The sequence below is a fragment of the Lithobates pipiens genome, unplaced genomic scaffold (assembly GCF_037356315.1).
Source record: "Lithobates pipiens isolate NorthernLeopardFrog02 unplaced genomic scaffold, aLitPip1_a1.2 Scaffold_1, whole genome shotgun sequence".
NCBI classification, from domain to species: domain Eukaryota; kingdom Metazoa; phylum Chordata; class Amphibia; order Anura; family Ranidae; genus Lithobates; species Lithobates pipiens.
The window spans coordinates 69099495-69124047 of record NW_027507685.1 but is presented as its reverse complement, the minus strand read 5'-3'; the positions used below and the strand labels follow the sequence as shown (position 1 = coordinate 69124047).

The 24553-nt window shown below is 45.8% G+C and overlaps 1 protein-coding gene across 1 annotated transcript in view; it reads right to left on the bottom strand.

The window, feature by feature from the left end:
* Window positions 1-24206, bottom strand: part of PPP1R37 (protein phosphatase 1 regulatory subunit 37) — an 86434-nt gene extending 62228 nt beyond the window's left edge. The window contains exon 1 of the mRNA XM_077455163.1: window positions 21924-24206. Within this exon, the coding sequence (XP_077311289.1) occupies window positions 21924-22554 (631 nt within the window). The 5' untranslated portion in view covers window positions 22555-24206. The remainder of the gene's footprint in view (window positions 1-21923) is intronic.
* Window positions 24207-24553: the final 347 nt, after the last annotated feature.

Below are 24553 nucleotides of genomic sequence, written 5' to 3'. Positions count from 1 at the left end.
CCTGTCCGTGCTATTGTGCGGACGTATTTTTTACATGCGGCAGTCCTAAAGTGGTTAAGCCACATCCTCCCCTCGTCTCCTCAGTTCTTCCAGAGTACCTCTGGCCAACTGGGGAGCCACAAGAACACGTCAAACAAACTTTTTATCTTACCTGACGGTCTCATGCGATGAGTTCCCAAAGATATCCAAAACCCTGGGTGGGTACCGGTGCTGTCCTGAAAGACTCCTGGAAAAGGATGTTACGTTACCGGTAAGTAACTCAGTTTTTCCCTAGTCCGTCTTTCAGGACAGCCAGCGTAGAGAGGATAAGCGAGCACCTTACCTTAGGGTGGGACTACTGCCTGCAGCACCTTACGACCAAAGGCTTGGTCCTTGGCTGACAGAAGATCCAATCTGTAGTGCTTCACGTACGTAGAAAAACTGGACCACGTCGCAGCTTTACAAATCTGTTCTGGAGAAGCACCAGCCCACTCTGCCTGAGAAGTCGCCACTGCCCTGGTTGAGTGTGCCCTGATCCCAACTGGGGGTTCTAACTCCCCTATCACGTAAGCCTGTCCAATGGCCAACCTTAACCATCTGGCTATTGTGCAGCTAGAGGCTCTGGAACCCTTCCTGGCCCCTGAAAATAACACAAAAAGTGAATCAGACTTTCTGAACTGACTTGTGCAGTCTAAATAATGAAGGACGCATCTTCTAACGTCCAATCTATGAAAAATGTGTTCCTGTTCTCTCACTGGATTTGAACAGAAAGTAGGCAGCACAATCTCCTGGTCTCTATGAAAACTAGAGGCTACCTTTGGTGAAAAGGCCAGATCAGTTTTAAAAATCAAACGGTCCGGAAAAACCTAAAAAAAGGGTGCCCTTACAGAAAGGGCTTGGAGTTCACTCACTCTCCTTGTCGCAGTGATTGCCACCAAAAACACAGTTTTGAGAGTGATCAATCTTAACATGCAAGATTCCAATGGCTCAAAAGGTTCCCCTGTGAGAACCTGTAAAACGAATGAAAGATCCCACACTGGGAAGGGGGAGTTTCTGACAGGTCTCTGCCTACTTAAAGCTCTAAAAAAAAAACTCACTATCCATGGGTCTGTTGCTAGATGTTTTTCCAGAAACACACTCGAAGCGGATACCTGACCTTTCAAGGTTCCAAGGGCTAGGCCTTTATCCGCCCCTGCCTGCAGGAATTCCAAAATGGCTACAGAGCTGCACACATCAAAGGAGCTCTCTGAGCACCAGCTATTAAACCGCTTCCATACCTTCAAGTAGATAGCCTGCGTTTCCTTTTTCCTGCAACTTAGGAGAGTGGCTACTAAGAGATCCGAGAAACCTTTGCCCCTAAGCAATTCCTCCTCAGTAGCCAAGCTGCCAGGTTCCACTACTCCACCTGAGGAAAACAGATTGGACCTTGAGAAAGAAGATCCTCCTGGACTGGGAGCATCCAAGGGGGGTCCACAGACAGACCCTGTAGAATGGAGAACCACGGCCTCCTGGGCCACGCTGGCGCGATTAGAATGAGAGTAGTGTTCTCCACCTGAAACTTCCTTAACACTGCAGGAATCGGAAGGGGACGGGGGAAAGCATAGCACTTGGAGAATCTCCAGCTCTGTGCTAGTGCATCCACTCCTAACGCCCCGTCCCCCCTATTGATGGAAAAGAAGAGGCCCACTTTCACGTTTTCCCTTGAGGCAAAAAGGTCCACCGAAGGAATCCCCCACATTTGGGTGATCATCTCGAAAACCTCTTGCTTCAAAACCCATTTGCCCTCTCTCAGTGTTCTCCTGGTGAGGAAATCTGCTTCCTGGTTTTGCTCCCCCTTCAAATGTATCGCTGAAAGGGAAAGGACATCTGCCTCGTCCCACCTGAGGATAGCTTCTGCTAGGGCCCATAAGGTTACGCTCATGGTGCCCCCCTGCCTGTTGAAGTAAGCCACCATCGAGGAATTGTCCGACCGGACTCGCACATGCTGTCACTAAAGCTCCCTCTGAAAGCCCTGAGTGCCAGATCTACTGCTCTCAGCTCCCTCCAATTCGAGGATCTCCGACTCCCTCCTCTTCCAGGTACTGTGTACCAACCGGGAGTCTATGTGCGCTCGCCAGTCTGAGCCGCTCACATCAGTTGTAACAACTCTGGACACCGGTAGAACTCGCTCCAGACCTTGTGACAGATTTGCCCCCTTTCTCCACCACCAAAAGGGACCTCTTGACCTGAGTTGGAACCGAAACCAGGGAGTCCAAAGACCCCTGGCTGTGGTCCCACACCCTCAAGATGAATAGTTGCAGAGGACGGAAATGTAACCCTGCCCGCTGAACTGCTGGGAGCGTGGATGTCAGTAAGCCCAGGGCAGACATGACCTTCCTCACTGAGACCTGACGGCTGCCCTGGAGAAACAACAATGCTTTGTCTACCTTTTGGATTTTCTCCAAGGGAAGGAAGACCTTTTGCTCTGTTGAGTCCAACACATAACCCAGGAAGGTGACCCTTTGGGATGGAACTAAGTTGGACTTCTCCAGGTTCAAGAGCCACCCCAGGCTCTCTAAAATGTCTTTTGCTACCTGTAGATCCAGAATCAACTGCACCGAAGAAGGGGCAAACAGGAGAAGATCGTCGAGATTCCTGAGTCGCAGGAATGCCAGTACTTCTAGTATAACTTTGGTGAAGATACGGGGGGGGGGGGGGGGGGGGGAAGAGCATAGCCCAAATGGAAGCGCTTTGAACTGGAGGTGTAGCACCCCTACCAAGGTTTTTACTCCCAATCTGAGAAAACGCTGGTGGTTTTCTGTGATGGGAATATGCAGATATGCATCTTTTAAATCTATTGATGCCAGGAAACAGTTCGGTGGAAGTAGTGCCTTCACCGAGTAAACTGAATCCATCCCAAACCTCCTGTAGGCGACAGACATTCAGAGGCTTCAGGTTCAGGATGAGCCTGAACTTTCCCGAAGGCTTGCAAACCACAAAGATGTGGGAATAGAAGCCTCTGCCTGTCTCTCCCGCTGGTACCACCACCTCCTGTTCCCAACTCCTGTAGAGAGGGAAAAAAAGAGCAGAGGATTTTTCTGCACACCTTGGCAGCTTGGTAACAAGGAGTCTTAGAGGGGGGGGGGGGCTCTTAAAACTCCAATCGGTAACCTCTTCTGATGATCCCCAACACAAACTGATTGGAAGTGATCATCTCCCACTGTGGGAGGAAGGCCCCCAACCTTCCTCCCACCGTGACCTTGTCATTGGGACTTTTTGGGCTGTTCGCGCCCTTTGCCCTTCAGCCCCCAACTCTTGTTCTGCCGATCAGTTTTAGGGGCTTCAAATTTTTTCTGAGGACGAGCCTTTCTTTTAGGCTGCTCCCCATACTTCCTTTTAATGGGAAAGGCCTTTTTCTTATCTGCCGTGCGATCTAACACGGCCTCAAGACCTGGCCCAAATAGTAAGTCCCCTGTGAGAGGAATCCCGTAGAGTTTTATTTTGGATGCACTGTCCCCCTGCCATGTCTTTAGCCATAAGGCCCTCCTAGCTGAGTTGGTCAGGGCCGTAGACCTTGCGGACATTCGCACAGATTCAGCCGAAGCATTAACAATGTACGCCACCCCCTTAAGCAGCACGGGAAAGGAGGATAAAAATAGTCTCCTTTGCATCCCTGCTTCTATGTGTGCTTTAATCTGGGTAAGCCAATACTCCATATTATGAGCCACCACTGTGGCTGCCATGGCAGGCTTAAGATTTCCCTGCAATGAGTCCCAGGCTTTCTTCAAAAGCGAATCCATCCTTCGATCCATAGGGTCTGAAAGCACCCCCATGTCCTCAATGGCCAGATCGGTATGTCTGGACACCTGAGAAAAGGCAGCATCCAGCCTGGGAGATTTGTTCCAGACAAGAGCCTCCTGTTCCGCAAAAGGAATCCTTCGTTTTGACACACCTGAAAAGAAAGGCTTCCTTTCGGGATCCTGCCATTCCTTCTTGATGGCATCGATCAAGACATCATGAACCGGGAACACCCGCTTTTTCTGTTCCCCCAGGCCCTTGTACATCTGATCGTGGAGTGACAATGCCTTCCTTTCCTCTTCTATGCCTAAAGTAGTATGAATAGCTGCTAAGAGCTCCTCCACTTCTTCAAGGGAAAGTTTGTACCGTGAGGTTCTTTTGGATTCCCCATCCAACCCCTCTCCATCGGATTCCCCCTGGGAATCTGAAGCAGCACTGTCAACCTCTTCCTCAATTTCCTCTCTGGAACCCCCTGGATTCTCCCCACTAGCAGGGGGAACATCCGTTGGGCTAGGTGGTACACTCTGATGCGCTGGTGGAGAAGTGCCCTGGGGCTGAGGCCACTGGAAACTAGGGAAAAGCGTCTTGAAGGACTGGAAAGTACTAGAGAGTTCCTTCACAGATGCCACCAGGTCTGCACCCTGCTCTGCTCTCTTACCAACCCCTCAACACACTCCCTACAGAGTGTTTTGGCCCAGGAATCCCCCATAGAGGCTCTAAACGAAGGACATTTCTTCTTAGAACCATGGGGGGACTTGCTCGTGGCTTTCTGAAACACACAGAAATAAAAGAGGGCAGCATAAGTTATAGAACACCAGCGCTACTTAAAGGACCACCGGGAGTGCCCCCCCAGGACCAACCACCACCAGGGTCCCAGACACAATCACCTTCCCCCCGGACCACTAAGGGGAAAAAACACTAGTAGAGCTACTGTTCAACAAGGGAACACCTCCCCAGGGTTCCCCTTACCTTTGAGTGGCTGGTGCTGTTGTCCCCAGGAGCCGCTCTTGAAGCCTCTGCTTTGGACATTCTCCTGCTGAGGAAGCGTGGTACGAACGTGCCTCCGACAGCTGTCTGTACAGCTTAGAGAAAGAGGCCACACCTGCCGAACGCTTGGTCCACCTTCACGTGCAGTGTTCAAAACCGGTGTAGACACGGATCCAGCGAAGATGTCCGCCCCCACCGGAAAGGACATTGCCAGTCATCCGGTCCGGCCTCCAGCTGCATGCCGACTGCAAACACAGGGGGACCTAGGACATCCTGCTGCAGCGCTCCCACTGGGCGAACAAACTGGCAGACCTCCCCAGGCTCCTTGCTTCCCCAAGCAACCGGGCTGCCGAGTGGAGCCAGATAGACCACTGTCTCCTCCACTCTAGGTAACCTCAGCCTCCCCGACTGTTTAGCCAAGGTTCCTTAGCGGTGTCTCCCCACCGGAGGAAACACCATAACTGAGGGGACAGCGGGAGGATGTGACTTCAATTTCACAATTTAAAGGCAGTGTTTCCTAAGAGGGGAGGAGCCAGGGTCTCTCTACGGTGGCTGTACTGAAAGACGGACAGGGAAAACTGCATGTTTTTAATGCCTCTAACTGCAAGTCTAGACGAACCCCAAGAACCCAGCAACCAAATTTTGTCATTTAACAAGACTAGGGAAAATAGTTCTGGTGACCTGGGGATCCCCAAGGAATTCTCTTAATTTGTAGGGATTTCCTCTCACTTCCTGTTTGGCTATGGGACAGGAAGTGAAGGTAAATCTCTGAAATGGGACACAAATGGCAAAAAAAAAAAAAAAATCTGACGGGTTATAATGCATACTGTTAAACCTGTGTTTTAGTACTAAACTAATGTTTTTAACCCATACTTTAGACAGGGTAATTTAGTTTGTAAGCAGACTGGTTGGCGAGTTGAGCCGGGAATTCTCTGGTTTTGTCTTGCATGCACTGCCCTTCCATGTGCCCTTTGCTGTGAAGGCCAGTTACATAGTTAGTAAGGTTGAATAAAGACACCAGTCCATCCAGTTCAACCTGAGTGAGAGTGTCTACAGTTGTCCCTATCCCTGTACATTGCACACTCACATCAGTCCCTACCCTCAAGGATCCAACAATACAAGGTCCCCATTCATATACTGGGGCCAATTTGGGACAGAAGCCAATTAACCTACCTGCATGCTTTTGGAGTGTGGGAGGAAACCGGAGTACCAGGAGGAAACCCACGCAGGCATAGTGAGAACATGCAAACTCCAGGCAGGTATTGTCATGGTTGGGATTCAAACCAGCGACCCTTTTTACTACTAGGGGAGAGTGCTAACCACTACACCACTGTGCCGCAAGTTAAAGATGAAAATTAAAATAAAATTTAAAAAATGCCTATAATTTTACTTTAAGTGTTAGTATTTTGAGCAAGTGTAAAACAAGGCCATAAAAATGGTGGTGAGGCAGGGCAAAGTAATTATCATGGGGGGGAATGTATTTATTTGAATATTGACTGGGCAGATGGAACTGAATAACTATCTAAAGTTCATCATTTCTTGGAAGTCTTGCATGACAATCTCATGTGTCAATTGGCGGATGCCCCAACTAGAAGTATTGGTCTGCTAAACCTACTAAATACAAACGGAGGGCTGATTGCAAACATGGAATGAATAACAAAGTGATTGTAAAAAGTTTTTTTTTGTTTTGTTTGTTTTGTTTTGTTTTTTTATGTCAAACATATACTTACCTGCTTTGTACAAGAATTTTGCAGAGCAGCCTGGATCCTCCTTTTCTGGGGTTCCCCTGCGGCTCCTCCTCTTCAACGGGTGCCCCTTTGGAAAGTCACTTTCCATGGGGGCACCCACGCAGGCTCGCTCCTGAGTCCTGCTGCTGCATCCATTGACACAGACAGCAGCAGTTGGGCCCCGGCTCACTGGATTTGATTGACAGAAGTGGAAGCCAATGGCTCCTGCTGCTATCAATCTATCCAATGCGGACCCGAGACAGCGGCTGGAGCTGCTGGGCCAATCAGGTGCAGGTAAGAAGGAGGGCTCTGGGGGGGCAGCTGCACCACAGAAGGTTTTTCATCTTAATGCATAGAATGCATTAAGGTGAGAAACCATGAGACTTTACAACTACTTTAAAAAACAGTGATCACAGGATGATTAATTCGCCGCAAATAATAAAAAAAAGGAGACATGAGGATAGGACGGACGAATATTACATTTCAAGACAGCCAAATGGTGCTCCATACTTCATGACATTAAATGGGAGGGTTTTTTTTTTTTTTTTTCAAAAAAAAAAAAAAAAAAAAAAACATGCAGGGAAAAGTGGGAGTGCTTTAAGAACATTAAAGCGGGAGTCCGCCGGGACACCGCGTTTTTTTTTTTTTTTTTTTAAAGCCAGCAGCTACAAATACTGCAGCTGCTGACTTTTAAAATAGTGACACTTACCTGTCCAGCGCGCCCGCGATGTCGGCACCCGAAGCCGATCTCTCGATCGTCTCTCGGGTGCTGCCGCCGCCATCTTGGGTATGGGAATCAGGAAGTGGAGCCTTTCGGCTTCATTTCCTGGTTCCCTACTGAGCATGCGCGAGTCGCGCTGCGCAATAAGGATGGACCCGCTGCCTCTGGGATCTGTGTGTTTCCCAGCAGGCAGCGGGGGACTTTCGGAAAGGGGCGTAATCTACGCCCCTTTCCGCAGAGAGCTATCCCGGAAGTGGGTGCAGATACCTGTACTGTACAGGTACCTGCACCCCCCTCCCCCCTGAAAGGTGCCAATTGTGGCACCGGACGGGGGGAGGGTTCCGATGAGCGGAAGGTCCACTTTAGTGTGGACCTCTGCTTTAAAGAGGAGTTCCACCCAAAAGAAGAACTTCCGCTCATTTGTCTCCTCTCCCGTGCCACAATTGGCACCTTTCCGGGGGAGGGAGAGGTAACCTGTCTTTGATAGGTATCCTGTTCCCACTTTCGGGAGTCCGGGCCACAGCCTGTGACATCACCGCGGGCTCCCTATTCCTCACCCTGTCGCCGGGCCAGTAGGAGAGAGGAGCGGGGCCTCGCACATGAGCAGTAGGGTTCCCAGCAAGAAGTCGTAAGGCTACACTGCTGGGTACCCTTACCCGCAATGGTGGTGGCAGCACCAGACAGTTGATGGAAACATCAGCTGAAGTGCTTACATTGCTGCACTCCAGGACAGGTAAGTGTCCTATTGTCAAAAGCCAGGAGCTGCAGTAATTTTTGTTTTTTGGGGCAGAACACTGCTTTAATTAAGGGCAGCAGTGTATTTCAATGGGCAACAAACATAAAAACTGAAATCAAACCTGGGTGGCTCAATTCAAGAATTAATATATTTAAGTGTTACTAAACCCAGGACCCTGCATTCACAATATCTGGTCTCCCACAGTACACAGAATATGGAAATGCAGTTCTTTTAGTAAATATAAACTGCCAAATACCCTCTCATCAGTATATAGTAGTCTTGTGACTTCTATCAGTTTCTAGCCAAGCACTGGTTAAAGCTTGTAGGAGGAGTTTTCATTCTCCTCTGACTGTCCTATGAGACTGCGTGACCCCTGACTTTGTCTGGACAGTGCTGTGCTGATCACATGCACCCGCCCAAATAAAAACGCTCTAACAATACACACCAAATTGAGCATGTGCAGAAGTTGAGGCACTGGAGTCGAATTGGGAGGAAACTACCCCTATATTGAAAGCCCTTACTGAAAAATGCAAGATGCAGGATTGTAGAACTGAATCCTTGCTGGACCAAATGGATGATTAAAAAAAAAAAAAAAAATCGGAGTCGCAGAGTTAATAGCCACATTAGAGGCCTACCCAAGTCTACTGCACGCCGGGACATAGTTCCTACATTGCAGGGTGTCTAAGCAAATCCTGGGCCGGGAGGCTCCTGAACATATTGAAATTGACCGTGCTCATAGAGCTCTCTGCCCACCTTCTGAGGATCCTGACAAGCCGAAGGATATTATATGCAAGCTTCATAAATATTCCCTGAAAGAACGCATGTTCCATTTCAGAGGAACCCATTATGTGGACTTTGATGGTGCTAAATTATCCTTTTTTCTAGATCTCTCCCGACGCACCCTGATGCAAAGATGAGCCATGAAGCCATTGCTAGGTGCTCCAAGATGCAAAGTCGATCTACAGATGGGGTTTCCCCTTTAGCCTAACAGTCACTAAGGACAGGTAGCAATTCAGCTAAAAAATAAATAAATAAAATTTGCAGATCACCGCCATTAGTGGTAAAAAAAATAAAAAATTAAAAAAGGTCATAAATATATCCCCTATTTTGTAGACTCTATAACTTTTGCGCAAATCAATCAATTACCAAAAATATGTAGACCAATACATATGGGCCTAAACTGATGAAGACTTTTTTTTTTTCTTTCGGCTATTAAAGCAAAAAAAGTTAAATAGTTATTTTTTTCTTTCAAAATTGTCGCTCTTTGTTTATAGCGCAAAAAAATTAAAACTGCAGAGGTAATAAAATACCACCAAAAAAAAAGCTCTATTTGTTGGAAAAAAGCACGTCAATTTTGTTTGGGTACATCGTCACACGACTGCACAATTATCAGTTAAAACGATGCAGCGATGTATCGCAAAAAATGGCCTGGCCAGGAAGGGGGCAGAAGTGATTCATAGGTTAATCACACATAGTTGGAGAACTACTCAAATACTTTTAATTAAAACAAACATAACATTGCCAGTGCATGTTAGATTTTTACTCCAAAAGCATTTTATTTAATTACATTTGATTAAAAAAAACAAAAAAAAAAAAACCCGATTAAAAAAATACATTTTTATCCACCCTGCGCTACATGGGTTAACTGCTTGTTTTCGTCTAGGGGGATTGTGGAGCGGAGATATACTTACCCAATATCTAATCCACTGACCATAAGACCGGTCCCCACCACTCTTGCCCCCTCCGCATGCTAGCGATCTTGTGAATGTATGGTTCAGCAGGAACAGTCCACCATTGGACATGGGGAGCATGGTTTTCCAGAGGGTCGAAGGACCAGGTAAGAACAGCTTTCCCTAGGTATTAACCACACGTGATGCCGAGTCATCATGATTGAAATAAATGAAATTCAATAAAGGAAAGGGGCTGGGTCATGGACAGTAAGGCTAGGGAGGAAAGAACTAGAATTGATGGACATCCTCTAGCTAGTAAATGGCTCCGACTCTCTTTCTCTCCCCCCCCCCCCCCCCCCACCCCCAGCTCCCAACGTACATTGTTAAAAGCTTAAAGTAAGCCAGTTCTGAACAGGTGAGGAACCTGTACAACTGTGTGCAAGGCTGGAGTTTTAGCAAAAGCTTTACCAGCTGTAGACAAATATTCTACCTTTAATATACTATGGCATTCAACATCTGAGCCACTGCTGGCCTTCCCATAAATCATTGGATTTCAACATTCTGTAACTCAGAAATAGCTTGGGACGTTTGAAAGCTGGAGTGTCTGTATAATTTAAATGTATTTAAAGTCAGTTTTTCACATACATAAATACATTACCTTAATCTTCATCTTCTTAAACTCAGAAGATGGCTGGACTTATCCTTGCCAGGCCATGGACTATAGCACATTGATGAGATTCCAAATTGTTCCTGCAACTAGAATAATCTATTCCTCCAGGTTGCCTCAGGGCACCCCAGTCTATCCCCAGAACACCACCATAAGGAGCCACCTCAGAACAATCTGTACAAGATTTCCAAACCCCCATAGACTGGACCTCTTTCTTTGGGGGGGGGGGGAGAAGAGAGGAAGACTTTGAGGGTTCTGAATAATAGCACAAATATTAGAACCTCCTGGGACATGTCACTTATTCCATGAGGCTGTAGTATCATTCACAAGGCGCTGGACGAACATGCACATGTGCAGTGGGAAGACTCAGCCAGCTCCTATATCCAACATGGCGGCACCCGTGACCCACAGCGGTAAGAAGAACCCACTGTGGAAGACAGCACTGGTAAGTACCTGATTTTTAAAAGTTATGCTGCAGTATTTGAAGCTGCTGACTTAAACATCAAGCTGAGGTTCCCCTTTAATACCTACAAGTTGACCCTACACAGCTAACCATTAGGTCTAATATTCCAAAAAGCACTGTACAATAGCCTAAGGATGATATACAGCAAATTTACCCTAAAAGACCATGCAGAAATCTAACCAGATCTGTAGAGCAACTGTAGTAAATCGGGTATCTATGATAAAGCCTTTCAGGTGCAGCTGGACCGGATTAAAGGTTCTGCCTTTATTGGTCCTTCGGGATGGGTCTGTCCATCGGTCCTGTATGGACCACTTAACTCTTCTGTTCTGGGTAGGTGGAAGATTTTGCAATTGTCTCATTTCCTCCAGTCCCTCCCAGACCATATCTGTTATGACAACCTACTTCATTTGAATACCTTTGTCTGGGAGATGAGCCCTTATGGAAGTCTCTCTCCTCTTATGGTACCTTACTTGCAGGTACATCCTAACACGATCCTCCATATTTAAGCAAATAGGAAGGAAAAAAAAAAAAAAAAGACATTAAGGCTTCATGTACACTACAGCTTCTAAACTTGAGCTTAGGAGCTTTTGGCATTTTTCTTTTTGCCAAAGCTCCTAAACACAACTCCATAAAAGCCTGTGTGTCCATGTACACATAGGCTTTTAGTATCATTTAAGAGCTGCTGCAGTTAGGGAAGGTTCAACCTCCCTCAACTGAACGCAGAAGAATTGCGTTCAGGATAAGAATGTTTTGACCACTGGTCGCAAAATCGTGGTGCCATTTTGCGTTCTCGCACCCGGCGGTCATAATAGGCTATGCTTACATGAAGCCTATCACAATGTTCTTGGAGAACCAAAAGAACTGGATACTCCTCTTTGTATTTACTGAAAAGATCACATTTAAAATCTTGACGCACTGGTATTGGACTCTAGTACTAGCTTCACTCTTCCCTGGACACAACCCGTCGTGCTGACAATGTGGCTCCCAGGCTGGCACATTACTCCATATATCTTCTAGGACTGTGTAAAGCTCCGCCTTTTTTGGCAACAGGTCCTGCAGATCATTCACAAACTTACGGATATTTATGTTATTGACAAACCGGCTGCAGTGCTCCTTAACAACTATGTCCAGTAAGATATACTGCAAGTCCATGTTGAAATTTCTTCTGAATGCGGCCAGGGCATGCATCTCCAGCTTGTGGAAACAACAATCCCCACTACTGTGTTGCAATGGTTTGCCTGAGTGAGCGACCTTTAACAGATGGAACACCTGACCGCTGCCCTCAACACCACAGAGGAACAACACGTTAGCTATACTGTAATGTCGTACTACATTGTCTTGCGGCATAACTTAAATAAAAAATTAAAAGCTATGAATTTGGCACTCAACTTTGCCTCTTCCCAATCCTGAAGATCCTGACCTCTAGTTCATTAACTTGATGGGCATCTTCACTGACCAGGTATGAGATGCCATGAGATGGGGTCGGGGTCAAGTGGTTATTTCTGAGTTGGGGTCAGTATCTGCATTGTAGAGCAGGGATTTCCAGGGTAATGTAAAAACTACCTTGTGCAAGCCCCTTGTAGCAGCCTACTATATCATAACCACAGTCAATTTACTACTGTAGGACTGGCTACAGGTACACTTTAAAACAAGAAGATGATGCTGCCATTCATTTGGTATATGAACAAAAAGCACAAGCATGCATTGTCCCCTTAGAAATGTTGCTGACAACTTGCTAACAACTCACCAATGAATCAGACATTTAATGTGATGGAAATAACCTTCAATATCTTGTCTGATTCATAACTTCAGTAAAACATGTTAGATGTTCCAGCAGCAGTGTCATTCGTTAAAGAAAATTCATCGCTATAAATACATTGATATCATAATAGGCCGCTCTCCGTGCAGGAACAACAAGTGTGGTTAATGAATAACTCATAAGTGCTCAGTTTGATTTATAATTAATCAACCCAGAAAAGGGTCAGATCTGGTTTCAGATCAAGGTAACACTATAAGGACCAGAGTTATCCAGCTTTACGACTATGTTCACATGCCGCAATTGATCATGCAACGTTGCTCTATCACCATCACTCGCAGTACACAAAATGTTTCATGATGCGGAACACATTTTAAAGCAATTGTGTACATATTGCATGTTGGCGAAATATTGGAGCTGCATTATTACTCAATCATATACCTATAAAATGTATACTTAAAAGCTGAACTCCAGGCAGAGATAAAAAGATAGATATGAAAAAAACGGAACCCAAAGAACAAAAATACAATGTTTCAGCCTATAGTCCATAGATGTGGCTGTGTTAGTCTTCCTTTTTACCACCACAAGCTAAGAAAATTTTCAGAAAATACTGAAAATACCTGTTGATCTTGCCAGAAATGCAGTGTCCTCGTCACTTCCTGAAGAATATCTTCCTTCCTAGCTATCGTCTGTAAACTATCTGCCTTGCCCGCCTTGGAAGACTAATCGATAACGGACATGCCTGTTGTCCATATCAGGAGAGAAACCTAGGATAACGACCATGCCTCCCTCCATAAATACAGTGGAGGAGCGATGTATGTAGACAAATACAGTCGCCAAGCACTAGTAATCTGTAATGTATTATGCCGCTTTCACACGAAGGGTCTGCCTGTCAGTTTTCAGCAGACCTGATTGGACAGCTGATTCACCCCCATTGGACTGACAAGTGTAAACAAACTTGTACCTGTTTAAATCTGCCTACCTCTGATCTGATTAAAATAAAACGCAAGGGTATCCATCTGGCAAGGGTTCAGCCGACAGATCCCCTGCTGATCAAAACAATCCACCCTGTGGGAAAGGAACCTTACATTTTTGCTTTTGGATTTAGATACACTTTAATGCACTAAGCAGCCTATTTCATAAAGTAATGAGTCCGACTCATTAACCGGTTCCCGACCGGCGCACTCCAATGTATGTCGACAGAATGTCACGGACAGGCAAATGGGCGTAAAGGTACGTCCCTTTAAATTTGCCGCCATGTCATCTCGTGCGCGTCGCTGGCGGTGCGTGCCAGCCGGGACCTACGTGAGTCGGGTCGCGGGTCCTGCAGACTCGATCGTCGCGGGCATACCCGCGATCGTTTCATGGGGGAGGAAGAACGGGGAGATGCTAATGTAAACAAGCATCTCCCCATTCTGCCTAGTGACAGTGTCACTGATCTCTGCTCCCTGTGATTGGGAACAGATCAGTGACGTCACATGTAGCCACACCCCCCCAGTTAGAAACACACCCCAGGACACACTTAACCCTTACTCTGTCCCCTAGTGGTTAATCCCTTCACTGCCAGTGTCATTTACACAGCCATAAAACTATCCATTTTGTAAAACGCTATAACTTTTGCACAAACCAAATGCTTACTGTGAAAAAAACATGTAGAAGAATACATATCGGGCTAAACTTAGGAAAAAATAAATTTTTCTTATATATTTTTGGGAGATATTATAGCAAAATGTAAAAAATAATGCGTTTTTTTCAAAACTGTAGCTCTTTTTTGTTTATAGCGCAAAAAATTAAAACCACATGGGTGATCAAATACCACCAAAAGAAAGCTCTATTTGTGGGGGGGGGGAAAGGGACGTCAATTTTGTTTGGGAGCCACATTGCACGACTGCACAATTGTCAGTTAAAGCAACGCAGTGCCGAATCGCAAAAAGGGCTCCGGTCAGGAAGGGGGTAAAATCTTCCGGGGCTCAAGCGGTTAAAACAATGCACCTGGAAAATTCACTTTCAGTGAATGTCATTAACTGCTTTAGAAATATGCACTTTAAAGCCAGCCATAGATTTGAGCCATGTATGGGCAGGCTAAAACGTATCAAAGTTGATCAAACGGGGGACAGCTAACATGCCGGATTTTAGAGCCGCTAGCAATAATCACATTCTTCTCCCGATGGGGATGGCAACACCCCCCCCCCCCCCCCCCGCGCGCGCTGGGAGAAGGAGAAGCAGCACAAGGAGCCAATAAGGTGTGCTCATGTGCTAGCAAGGTATATGCTGAAAAGAAGAGAGGGCATCGGTCTGTATCACATATTACTGTCAACTCACAGGCTGTAGGAGGGACAAGTCCTACCCTGCCTGACAGGGCTATGTTGTGGGCAGAGCAGTATAAATATCAAGCCTGGACTGGGATAAATGCAAATCCTTTCGCAGGTAAAAAGGCTTCCATATATGCGTTTCATCTTTGTATTTGTCTGTTTGCCTGGAGTTCAGTTTTAAACAAAGGCTTCAGTCAGAAAGGGTTCTATTTAATAACAACCTGACAGGACAGTAATAAGGGAGTTAAGACCCCTAATCAGAATACTTATTCCATGTCTGTGACTCACTAAAGTGTATTTTCCATGAGCTTTAAAAAAGGGAAGTATTCATCAGAGGTTTCTAAATCCAGCTAAGCATCCCCTAGCTACCAGGTCCAAAAGTGGCTGGCAAAGGGCTCAGCACATTACTACACAATGCCATGAGGCATTGGCACATGCAAAAATGGGCCATGAGAAATGGAAAGGGGGGGGGGGGGACCACTCCACAGGAGTGAGGCAAGCTGGAAAACTGGATGCTTTACTTCTACGTGTGGAGTCTAGGCAGAAAGGACAAGGAGGTCTTCTGCTCCCATTAAAGTTGAACTACAGTCAAAACAAAAAGTGTGCTATTTAACAAGCCTCTTGCACACAGATATTACTTACTGAGGTTTATACTCAAGATGTTGTTAATATAAAAATGCTCCTTAACCACTTTCAGACCGGACCATTTTGCTGGTCAATGACCAGAGGTCTTTTTACAATTTGGCACTGCGCTGCTTTAACTGGTAATTGCGCGGTCATGCAATGTTGTACCCAAACAAAATTTGCGTCCTTTTTTTCCCACAAATAGAGCTTTCTTTTAAAGGTATTTGACTGACTCTGCGATTTTTATTTTTTGCGATATAAACGTAAAAAGACCGCAAATTTTGAAAAAAAATGATATTTTCTACTTTTTGTTATTAGAAAAATCCAATAAACTCAATTTTAGTCATACATTTAGGCCAAAATGTATTCAGCCACATGTCTTTGGTAAAAAAAAAGTCAATAACTGTATATTTATTGGTTTGCGCAAACGTTGTCACATCTACAAACTAAGGTACGTTTTCTGGAATTTACGCAGCTTTTAGTTTATGACTGCCTATCTCATTTCTTGAGGTGCTAAAATGGCAGGGCAGTACAAAACCCCCCCAAATGACCCCATTTTGGAAAGTAGACACCCTAAGGAAATTGATAAGAGGCATGTTGAGCCCATTGAATATTTTATTTTTTTGCCTCAAGCGATTGAATAATGACAAAAAAATTTTTTTTTTTTTTTTTTTTTTTACACAAAGTTGTCACTAAATGATATATTGCTCACACATGCCATGGTTATATGTGGAATTGTACCCCAAAATACATTCTGCTGCTTCTCCTGAGTACGGGGATACCACATGTGGTTGACTTTTTGGAAGCCTAGCCGCGTACGGGGCCCCGAAAACCAAGCACCGCCTTCAGGATTTCTAAGGGCATACATTTGTAATTTCACTCCTCACTACCTATCACAGTTTTGAAGGCCATAAAAATGCCAAGATGGCACAAAACACCCACAAATGACCCCATTTTAGAAAGTAGACACCCCAAGCTATTTGCTGAGAGGCATGTTGAGTCCATGGAATATTTTATATTTTGCCACAAGTTGCGGGAAAATTACAAACTTTTATTTATTTTTTATTTTTTTTCACAAAGTTGTCACTAAATGATATATTGCTCACACATGCTATAAGCATATGTGAAATGACACCCCAAAATAAATTCTGCTGCTTCTCCTGAGTACGGGGATACCACATATGTGGGACTTTTTGGGAGCCTAGCCGCATACGGGGCCCCGAAAACCAAGCACTGCCTTCAGGCTTTCTAAGGGCGTAAATTTTTGACTTCACTCCTCACTACCTATTACAGTTTTGAAGGCCATAAAATGCCAAGATGGCACAAAACCCCCACAAATGACCCAATTTTAGAAAGTAGACACCCCAAGCTATTTGCTGAGAGGCATGTTGAGTCCATGGAATATTTTATATTTTGCCACAAGTTGCGGGAATATTACAAACTTTTTTTTTTTTTTTTTTTCACAAAGTTGTCACTAAATGATATATTGCTCACACATGCTATGGGCATATGTGAAATGACACCCCAAAATAAATTCTGCTGCTTCTCCTGAGTACGGGGATACCACATGTGTGGGATTTTTTGGGAGCCTAGCCGCGTACGGGGCCCCGAAAACCAAGCACTGCCTTCAGGATTTCTAAGGGTGTAAATTTTTGATTTTACTCCTCACTACCTATCGCAGTTTTGAAGGCCATAAAATGCCAAGATGGCACAACCCCCCCAAATGACCCCATTTTGGAAAGTAGACACCCCTAAATTTAGGGATACACTAGTGAGACTCACAGGTAAAAAAGCACCTAGGCTGTCAGCGACTGTATCAAAACGCTACAAAAAAAACTGTTAGCGATCGCAGGGATCAGGCCTGACTCTGCGAACGCTGCAGTTATGTGTGTTGTGTTTTGTAAGTGACAGTGATCGATCGATACTGCACTTGGGTGGGCTGGGCTGGGCTTGGCGGAGGTGCTAAACGCAGGTGCTAGCAGGTATCTGGGCTGATCCCGCTAACAATGCGTTTTGGGAAACCTAAACTGCTGGCGACGCTAATATAGATCTGATCAGATACTATATTACTAAGGGAGGTGTATGCTTTGCGCGTGGGTGTTAGCGGTACTGGCACTAACCTGATGCTGCCTGGGGCGACGCAGACCTTATCTGACCCTCAAACTTATATCACCCGCCAGGTGATCAGGGGGTTAAACCTTTATTATTAGGTAATAAATGGCGGGTGCCCTGAAACTATAAAAAAATAACTAACCAACCAGCGTCACCTGTAACAGTTATTTGGTGATCACTGGTGAAAGGGTTAACTAGGGGGCAATCAGGGGGCTTTATGCGGTAGTATATGGGGGTCCCTGGCGCTATAAAAAGCTGCGGCGAACCTAAATACCTACCTGCCTAACTAGCGTCACCTGTGACACTAATACAGCGATCAGAAAAACGATCGCTTATTAGGCTGGGTTCACACTGGAGCGATGCGGGAACGCCACGAATCCGCAGCAGGTTCCCGCATCACACTGCCCTATGCGAACTGCTGGGAGTGTCAGTGAAATGTTAATGACACCCCCAGATCAGTTGCCATATCGCAGTGCGATCTGCAAACTCGGACAGGAATCGGATCGCATGGTGTGAACACGCATGCGATCCGATTCTGCTGCGGACCAAAAAAAGGGTCCCGTGCGAGTTTGCGGCGGGTGCGATGCGAATTCAGCCATACTATCTGTATGGCTGAACTCGAATCGCACAGAGATCGGATGTGATTTGCACTGCAGTGCGGTGCGAATCACATCCGTTCTCATAAACCGCTGCAATGTGAACCCAGCCTTAGTGACACTGGCGACGGGAGGTGATCACGGGGTTAAACCTTTATTGGGGGGGGGTTAGGGGGGTACCCTAGAACTAAAGGAGGCTAACCCTAACTGCCCTAACAGTTATTACAGTCACAAATGACACCAATGCAAAAAAAAATAAAAAATGCAATTGGTGTCACTGTGACTGGGGATGCAGGGCTGATTGGGGGGGTGATCGGGGGGTGAAGGGGGGGGGTGAGAGTGTGCCTGTCATGTTCTACTGTATTGTGTAGTGTTGGTGCAACTCACCGATCCTCTCTCCTCGGTGCCGGAACGAAAAATACCGACACGGAGGAGAGATTACATCACTTCCTCTGCCTGTGTTTACATTACAGGAGAGGAAGTGATGTCACGCTGCACTTCCATTCATCAGGAGCGATCGCGAGGGGGTGGCCATGAACGAATGGCCGCCCCCTCATCCCGGATCGCTCCTGAACGGATTCCGACCGCCGCTGGCACCGGGGGGGGCCCGATCGGGCCCCCCACCCGCGGGAAGGCAGGGACGTACGGGTACGCCCATATGCCTGCCCGTGCCATTCTGTCGACGTACATCGTCGTGCGGCGGTCGGCAACTGGTTAAAGACCGTGTGTACGAGCATAAACATGGGTATGCATATACATGCATAAAATTTTTCTTCACCCCCTTCTAGTTGCCAGTGTTACAATATATGTGTATATACATGCATTTATGTACATACTGTATGTGCATGAATCACACTCAAAACGTAAAACGTTTAATTTACGGCTCTGTAGTCATCCCTGTATTTCTGAACTTTACACAGCTATGTGTATTATTCCATGCACTTGTCAGCCAGGAGTCATGACGTCACCCACTAGCCCCTATGCCCTAGACGTTGTCGGAGCTCCCTCCTCTCCGCCATAGCTGTTCACTGACACAGGGGAGTCAGAGCTGCGGGATCACGTGACCAGAGCAGCATGGACCAAGTATAAACATCTTTTTTACATAGGTTAGGCAGGATAGGTTGCAGGAGGGATGTGGGAACATTTTTAAGCATAATTACGGTTAGGTTGGAATTCCACTGTGAGACACCTGTTGAAGGCGAAAATCATTGTAGTAGTCACTAGTAGTAGTATGGTGACCTCTGCTATCTTCTGGGTCCCATGCTGAGCACCGGTGTCTTGCCAAGAAAGTTTCCCCGGTGGATAAGAACCCCCCTGTACTGCGCAGCGCAACGGAGTCTCCAAAAATAGCTGAAGCTGAACACAGTCAGTTAGCTGTACACGGCACCTGCGCACTACATTCTAACCTATGTCCAGGTTCGAGCCCCACCATCCAAGTGGACATAGAGTTAGAATAAAAATATGCCGAGCGCAGCGAGGGGCCCCGTTACAGGCGCCGTGTACAGCTGACTCACTGTGTTCACCTTCAGCTATTTTCGGAGACTTAGTTGTGCTTAGCACTGCGCCTGCACAGTACGGGGGGGGGGGGGGGGGGGGGGGGGAGGTCCTTATCCGCCGGGGGGGGCAACTTTCCTGGCAGAACACTGGCCCTAATGCAGAGCGAACACAAAGTGTTGCATGTCTGGAAAAGGGCCCATTCACAGAATGCCTTGCATTTTTTTTCAATGAATGCAGAGCATTCTGATTGGACCAGGGTGGATTTGATTTAAATCAAGTCGATTTAAAACACAATCTGAATCACTAGCAAAAAAAAAAAAAAAGCTTGGAGTTAAATCCAACTCAAATTAAATCATAATTTTCAAAGAGAAACTGTCATCTCTGTCCTGCAGCGACTCCTCTGACCCACTGTTGACCGTCCTATTCACTTTAATGGGGCGGTTGGTGATGCGGCAGTGACACAACAGGGTGAGGGATGTGGCGGCAGCAGGTGAGTTGATGCCCGCTAACAGGCATTCCCAGGATGGATCTGAGATGACAGGTGCTCTTTAAAGTACAGACTTATTCTTGCTGGTAGTTAGAATCTTTAATATTTGCAAACAAAATGAAGGTTTCCTATTTAGAATAAGCTGCGGGTTAGTAAAACAGCGATATCAGAACCGATTCAATCATAATGTTTGTAGTGTACATGGATTTGCAAAACAATGGGATAAAGAAATATTCCTGAACTTTGTTTTATCTCATGGTTATTGTGAAATTATGTGAATGCATCAATACAGTGCATGTTATCTCAGCATGAATTCATTGAATGGAGTTTACCAAAAATGTAAATATTGCAGAATATACAGCCTCATGTTACATAACCAAGCTCCATATCATGCTGAACAAGCTAAATTATTAATGCATCTTAAATAGAAAAAAATATCTTTAGATTTTCTCAAAAAGCATTTTATTAAAATAAAAAAAAATTCTAAATAAAAAAAAAAAAGGGAAGAAGGATTTTTTTTTATATAACAAAGAAAAAAAAAGTGGATTTGTATCCACCCTAGATTGGACAAAGTGGAGATGGTGGCCTCAATGCCTCGCTTCTCCACCTCATTGAATCAGATAACACCTTTTATGTATGAATGATCCCCTGTGGTTACGATACAGCACAGGACGTGGAAAATAGAGGCGATCACTGTAGAAGCAATGACTACTAGAGGAATTGTCACCTTTCACAGGGATTCCTAAAGGTATAGTACATGTGTTACAATGCAATTATACAAACTGGAATAAAAGGGGTTGTAAACCCTCAAGGTTTTTTACTTACCTGAACCGGATCTTTCCAGGGACGAGAACAAGCCCAGCAGCTCCAGCCGCTGTCTCTAGTCCTCATTGGATAGATTGATAGCAACAATGGCTCCCGCTGCTGACAATCAAATCCAATGACATGGGAGCCGAGGCCGAGTCCTGCTGTCTGTGTGAATGGATGCAGCAGCAGGACTCGGAAGCGTGTCCACTTGAGTGCCCCGTTGGAATGCAGGTCTCCGAGGGGGCACTAAATGCGGGGGAGGAGCCTGGGGGACCCAGAAGAGGAGGATCAGCACCACTCTGTGCAAAACCCTTGCACAGATGAGGTAAGTATACCAGGTTTGTTATTAAACACAACACACACACACACACTTTAGATTTCTGATAATGTAAAAATTATTGATGAGGAATTATTTATGACAGAGGTTTATTTAGTAAACCTGGAGAGTGCAAAATCTGGTGCAGCTCTGCATAGAAGCCAATCAGCTACCAGTTTTTTTTTTTTAAACCAAAGCTTAATTGAATAAGCTGAATTTAGAAACCGATTGGTTACCATGCACAGCTGCACCAGATATTGCACTCTTCAGTTTTAGTAAATCAATCCCACTCTGTTGATGAGCACCGACATCTAGACAGTTTTAGAAAAAGAACCAGAGCTTTTTACCCAAAACGTGAACCTCATCTTCATAATTTGTTTGTACTTTTCATACTTCTCATGTTACAAATTAGACTGAACCCACTGCTGTTTATATTGCCTAGACACTAGCTCTTTAGTTTTGACATAATAGAACTTATAGAAGAAAAAAATTACAAGAAGAATAAAGGATCCACAACATCAACTTTCACCGGCACAAGCGGTGCAGGACAAAACTAAAATTATAGCCTAGGTGAGTGAATACTGCATTTGAGCTTTCATTATAGATCTTCATCTCATTTAGGTATTATACGATAGGCTACTGTAATGATAAAGAAAGAGACCATCCAACCAAAAGAAAACACTCCTCACCATGCCTCCATGGATCTTTGGGTTCTAGGGCACCTGATACAATGTCATCATCACATGGAAATGTGACCCTTTTGGGCCCATGTTTACTGCGCCCATTGTCGTCCCCTTGGGTCCCTTCCTCTTGGACCTTAATACCAGAATTCCCTTGATCTGTTCTCTCAGTGGATTTTGTCAACTCCACTGTATCAACCTTAGTTTCCTCTGGATTGGAAGATGCCTCTTGGGTTCTGTGAGGCAAAGTTACCACATTCTGGCTTATTGGTAAAGCATTGGAAGACCCCTCTTCAGTCTTTTCCTGGTCCCCAACCACAGTGCATTGGCCCCCTGAAATCTTATCAATATTTGGTTCCTCTTTTGTGCTTTCTGGGTGGGCAGAATCGTTTGTTTCTTGCTTGTCATTGTGTGTAGGTGCCTCAAAAACGTCTTCTGCGCCTTCCTCCTGATTAGCGCTTTCATTGGAACAAGTCCCAATACCTGAACCTTCCTCTGGGTAGCAGGAGTCACTACTCTTCTCTGCATGCTCCTGTTCTTTGGGTGACTCCTCAGAGGGCAAATTTGCACTTTCCAAGACTGCAGGCATCTCCATACTAGCAAGTGCTTTACCCAGCAACAGCAGCCATCTTTTATACATGCACCATAAAAAAGCTCCAAAATATCAATAGTTCATTTTTCAATTGCATAAAAAAAATATGAAAACAAGAAAAGGATCCCCAAAAAGTCCCCTTTAAGTTAGTGCAACAATATTGAAAAGTTCCAAAATGTCTTCACCACAGCTGGCTGAGTACTGCAATTCCAGAAACATGCAAACTTAACAAAATTTCCCAACAACTTGCAGTCTCACTTCTCCATAAATTGGAGGTTCAGTCTCTGGACAGGCAGCTTGAAGCAGTTTGTGTGTATGTTTGTGTTATAACACTTGAAGAGATCAGACAGGGTGAAGGTATAAGAGTGGTGTGGAAGAGGGGAATGAATCACTCCTCACAGGCTGGTGTGGAATAGTAAAGAGTCACTGCAGCTTCTCACACTTAGTCTCTACATGTCTCAACCCAGGTCTCATGGTCCATCTCACTAAGCCTGGCTGTCCTAGGCTCTGGTAAGTCAAGAGATGGCGCTCTCTCTGATTTCTTCTCAATGTCCTAGATGACTTCAGATGGGCTGTCTGCTGCTGTTTAGATCCCACTCTGTGATGGGATGTCAGTCTCTGGTTCTAGACATTCTTGGATGTCTCCAGATGGGTTGTCTCTACCCCAATCTGTGATGAGATGTCAGTCTCTGGACGGGTGGTCTGCTGATGTCTATACCCTTCACTGTGATGGAGACAGTCTCTGGCTCTTCTCTTTCTTGGATGCTTCAAGCTTGGCCGTCTACTGCTCTCTGTACACTTCTCTGTGATGGGATGGGATGGCAGTCTCTGGTTCTTTTCTCTGTTCAGAATGGATGAGCTGTCTGCAGCTCTGTCTATCCCACTCTGTGATGAGATGTCAGTCTCTGAATGGGCTGCCTGCACCCTTCTCTGTGATGGGATATCAGTTTTTGGTTCTCTCTCTGTACGGGATGTCTCTGGATGGGCTGTCTACTGCTCTGCCTATCCCACACTGTAATGGGATGTCAGTCTCTGGTTTGTGTCTCTTTTTCTTGAATGTCCCTGGATGGACTGTCTACTGCTGTCTGTAGCCTTCTCAAAGATGGGGTGGCAGTCTCTGGGTGCACTGTCTCTATCCTTCCCTGTGATTGGATGGCAGTCTTTGGTTGTTATCTCTGGATGGACTGTCTCTATCCTTCTCTGTGATTTGATGGAAGTCTCTTGTTGATGTCTCTGGATGGGCTGTCTACTGCTGTCTCTATCCTTCTCTGTGATAGGATGGCAGTCTTTGGTTGATGTCTCTGGATGGACTGTCTCTATCCTTCTCTGTGATTGGATGGCAGTCTCTAGGTGGGCTGCCTGTATTCTTCTCTATGATGGGATGGCAGTCTGTGGCTTGTGTTTCTCCCAGCTGGCTGTGTTCAGTGCTGCAGGTGCCCCATGCGGTCTCTTCCTCCTCTCTCTCCTGGATGTCTTGAGGGCTGCAGGTACCCCGGGGCGGGCACTCTCCTGCTGTCACTCAGTGACTTCCCAAGAAGTCTCCTCTGCCCACTCCCAGCCGCCCCTGTCAAGCAGCCTGCACCTTCCAGGAATCCCTAAGATCGCTTCCCATGCACCAGGAATTCCCTACTTGTCTCTTACGCTCCAAGAATGTCTCTCGCTGTCTAGCTCAGTTCCGGGTCACATGTCTCCGTCTCAGCTCCCTGCCAACCTCTGACGTCGACTAATTCCTCCGAGCCAACCGGGACGCTCCGCGTCAGCAGGCACCATAGAGTTTGTGGGAGGACCGAAGAATAAAGAACGCCTCTACCGTAGAGTGGCGATGGTACTGTTCAAAGCGAGAGCGCAGCGCTAAGTTCCCTAGCACCATAGAGAGGGAAAGAGGGATAGATGGGCGCTAGATAGCCTAGAGTGGATGAATGATAATTGGTTGGCACATACATGTTTGTTGCTCCCAGCTTTACATTTTTATGTTTTGTCCTTAGAAATGGGACAGTTTTGTTTTTTTTGTGTGTGAATAAAATGTGAATGCGTATTTTGCATAGTT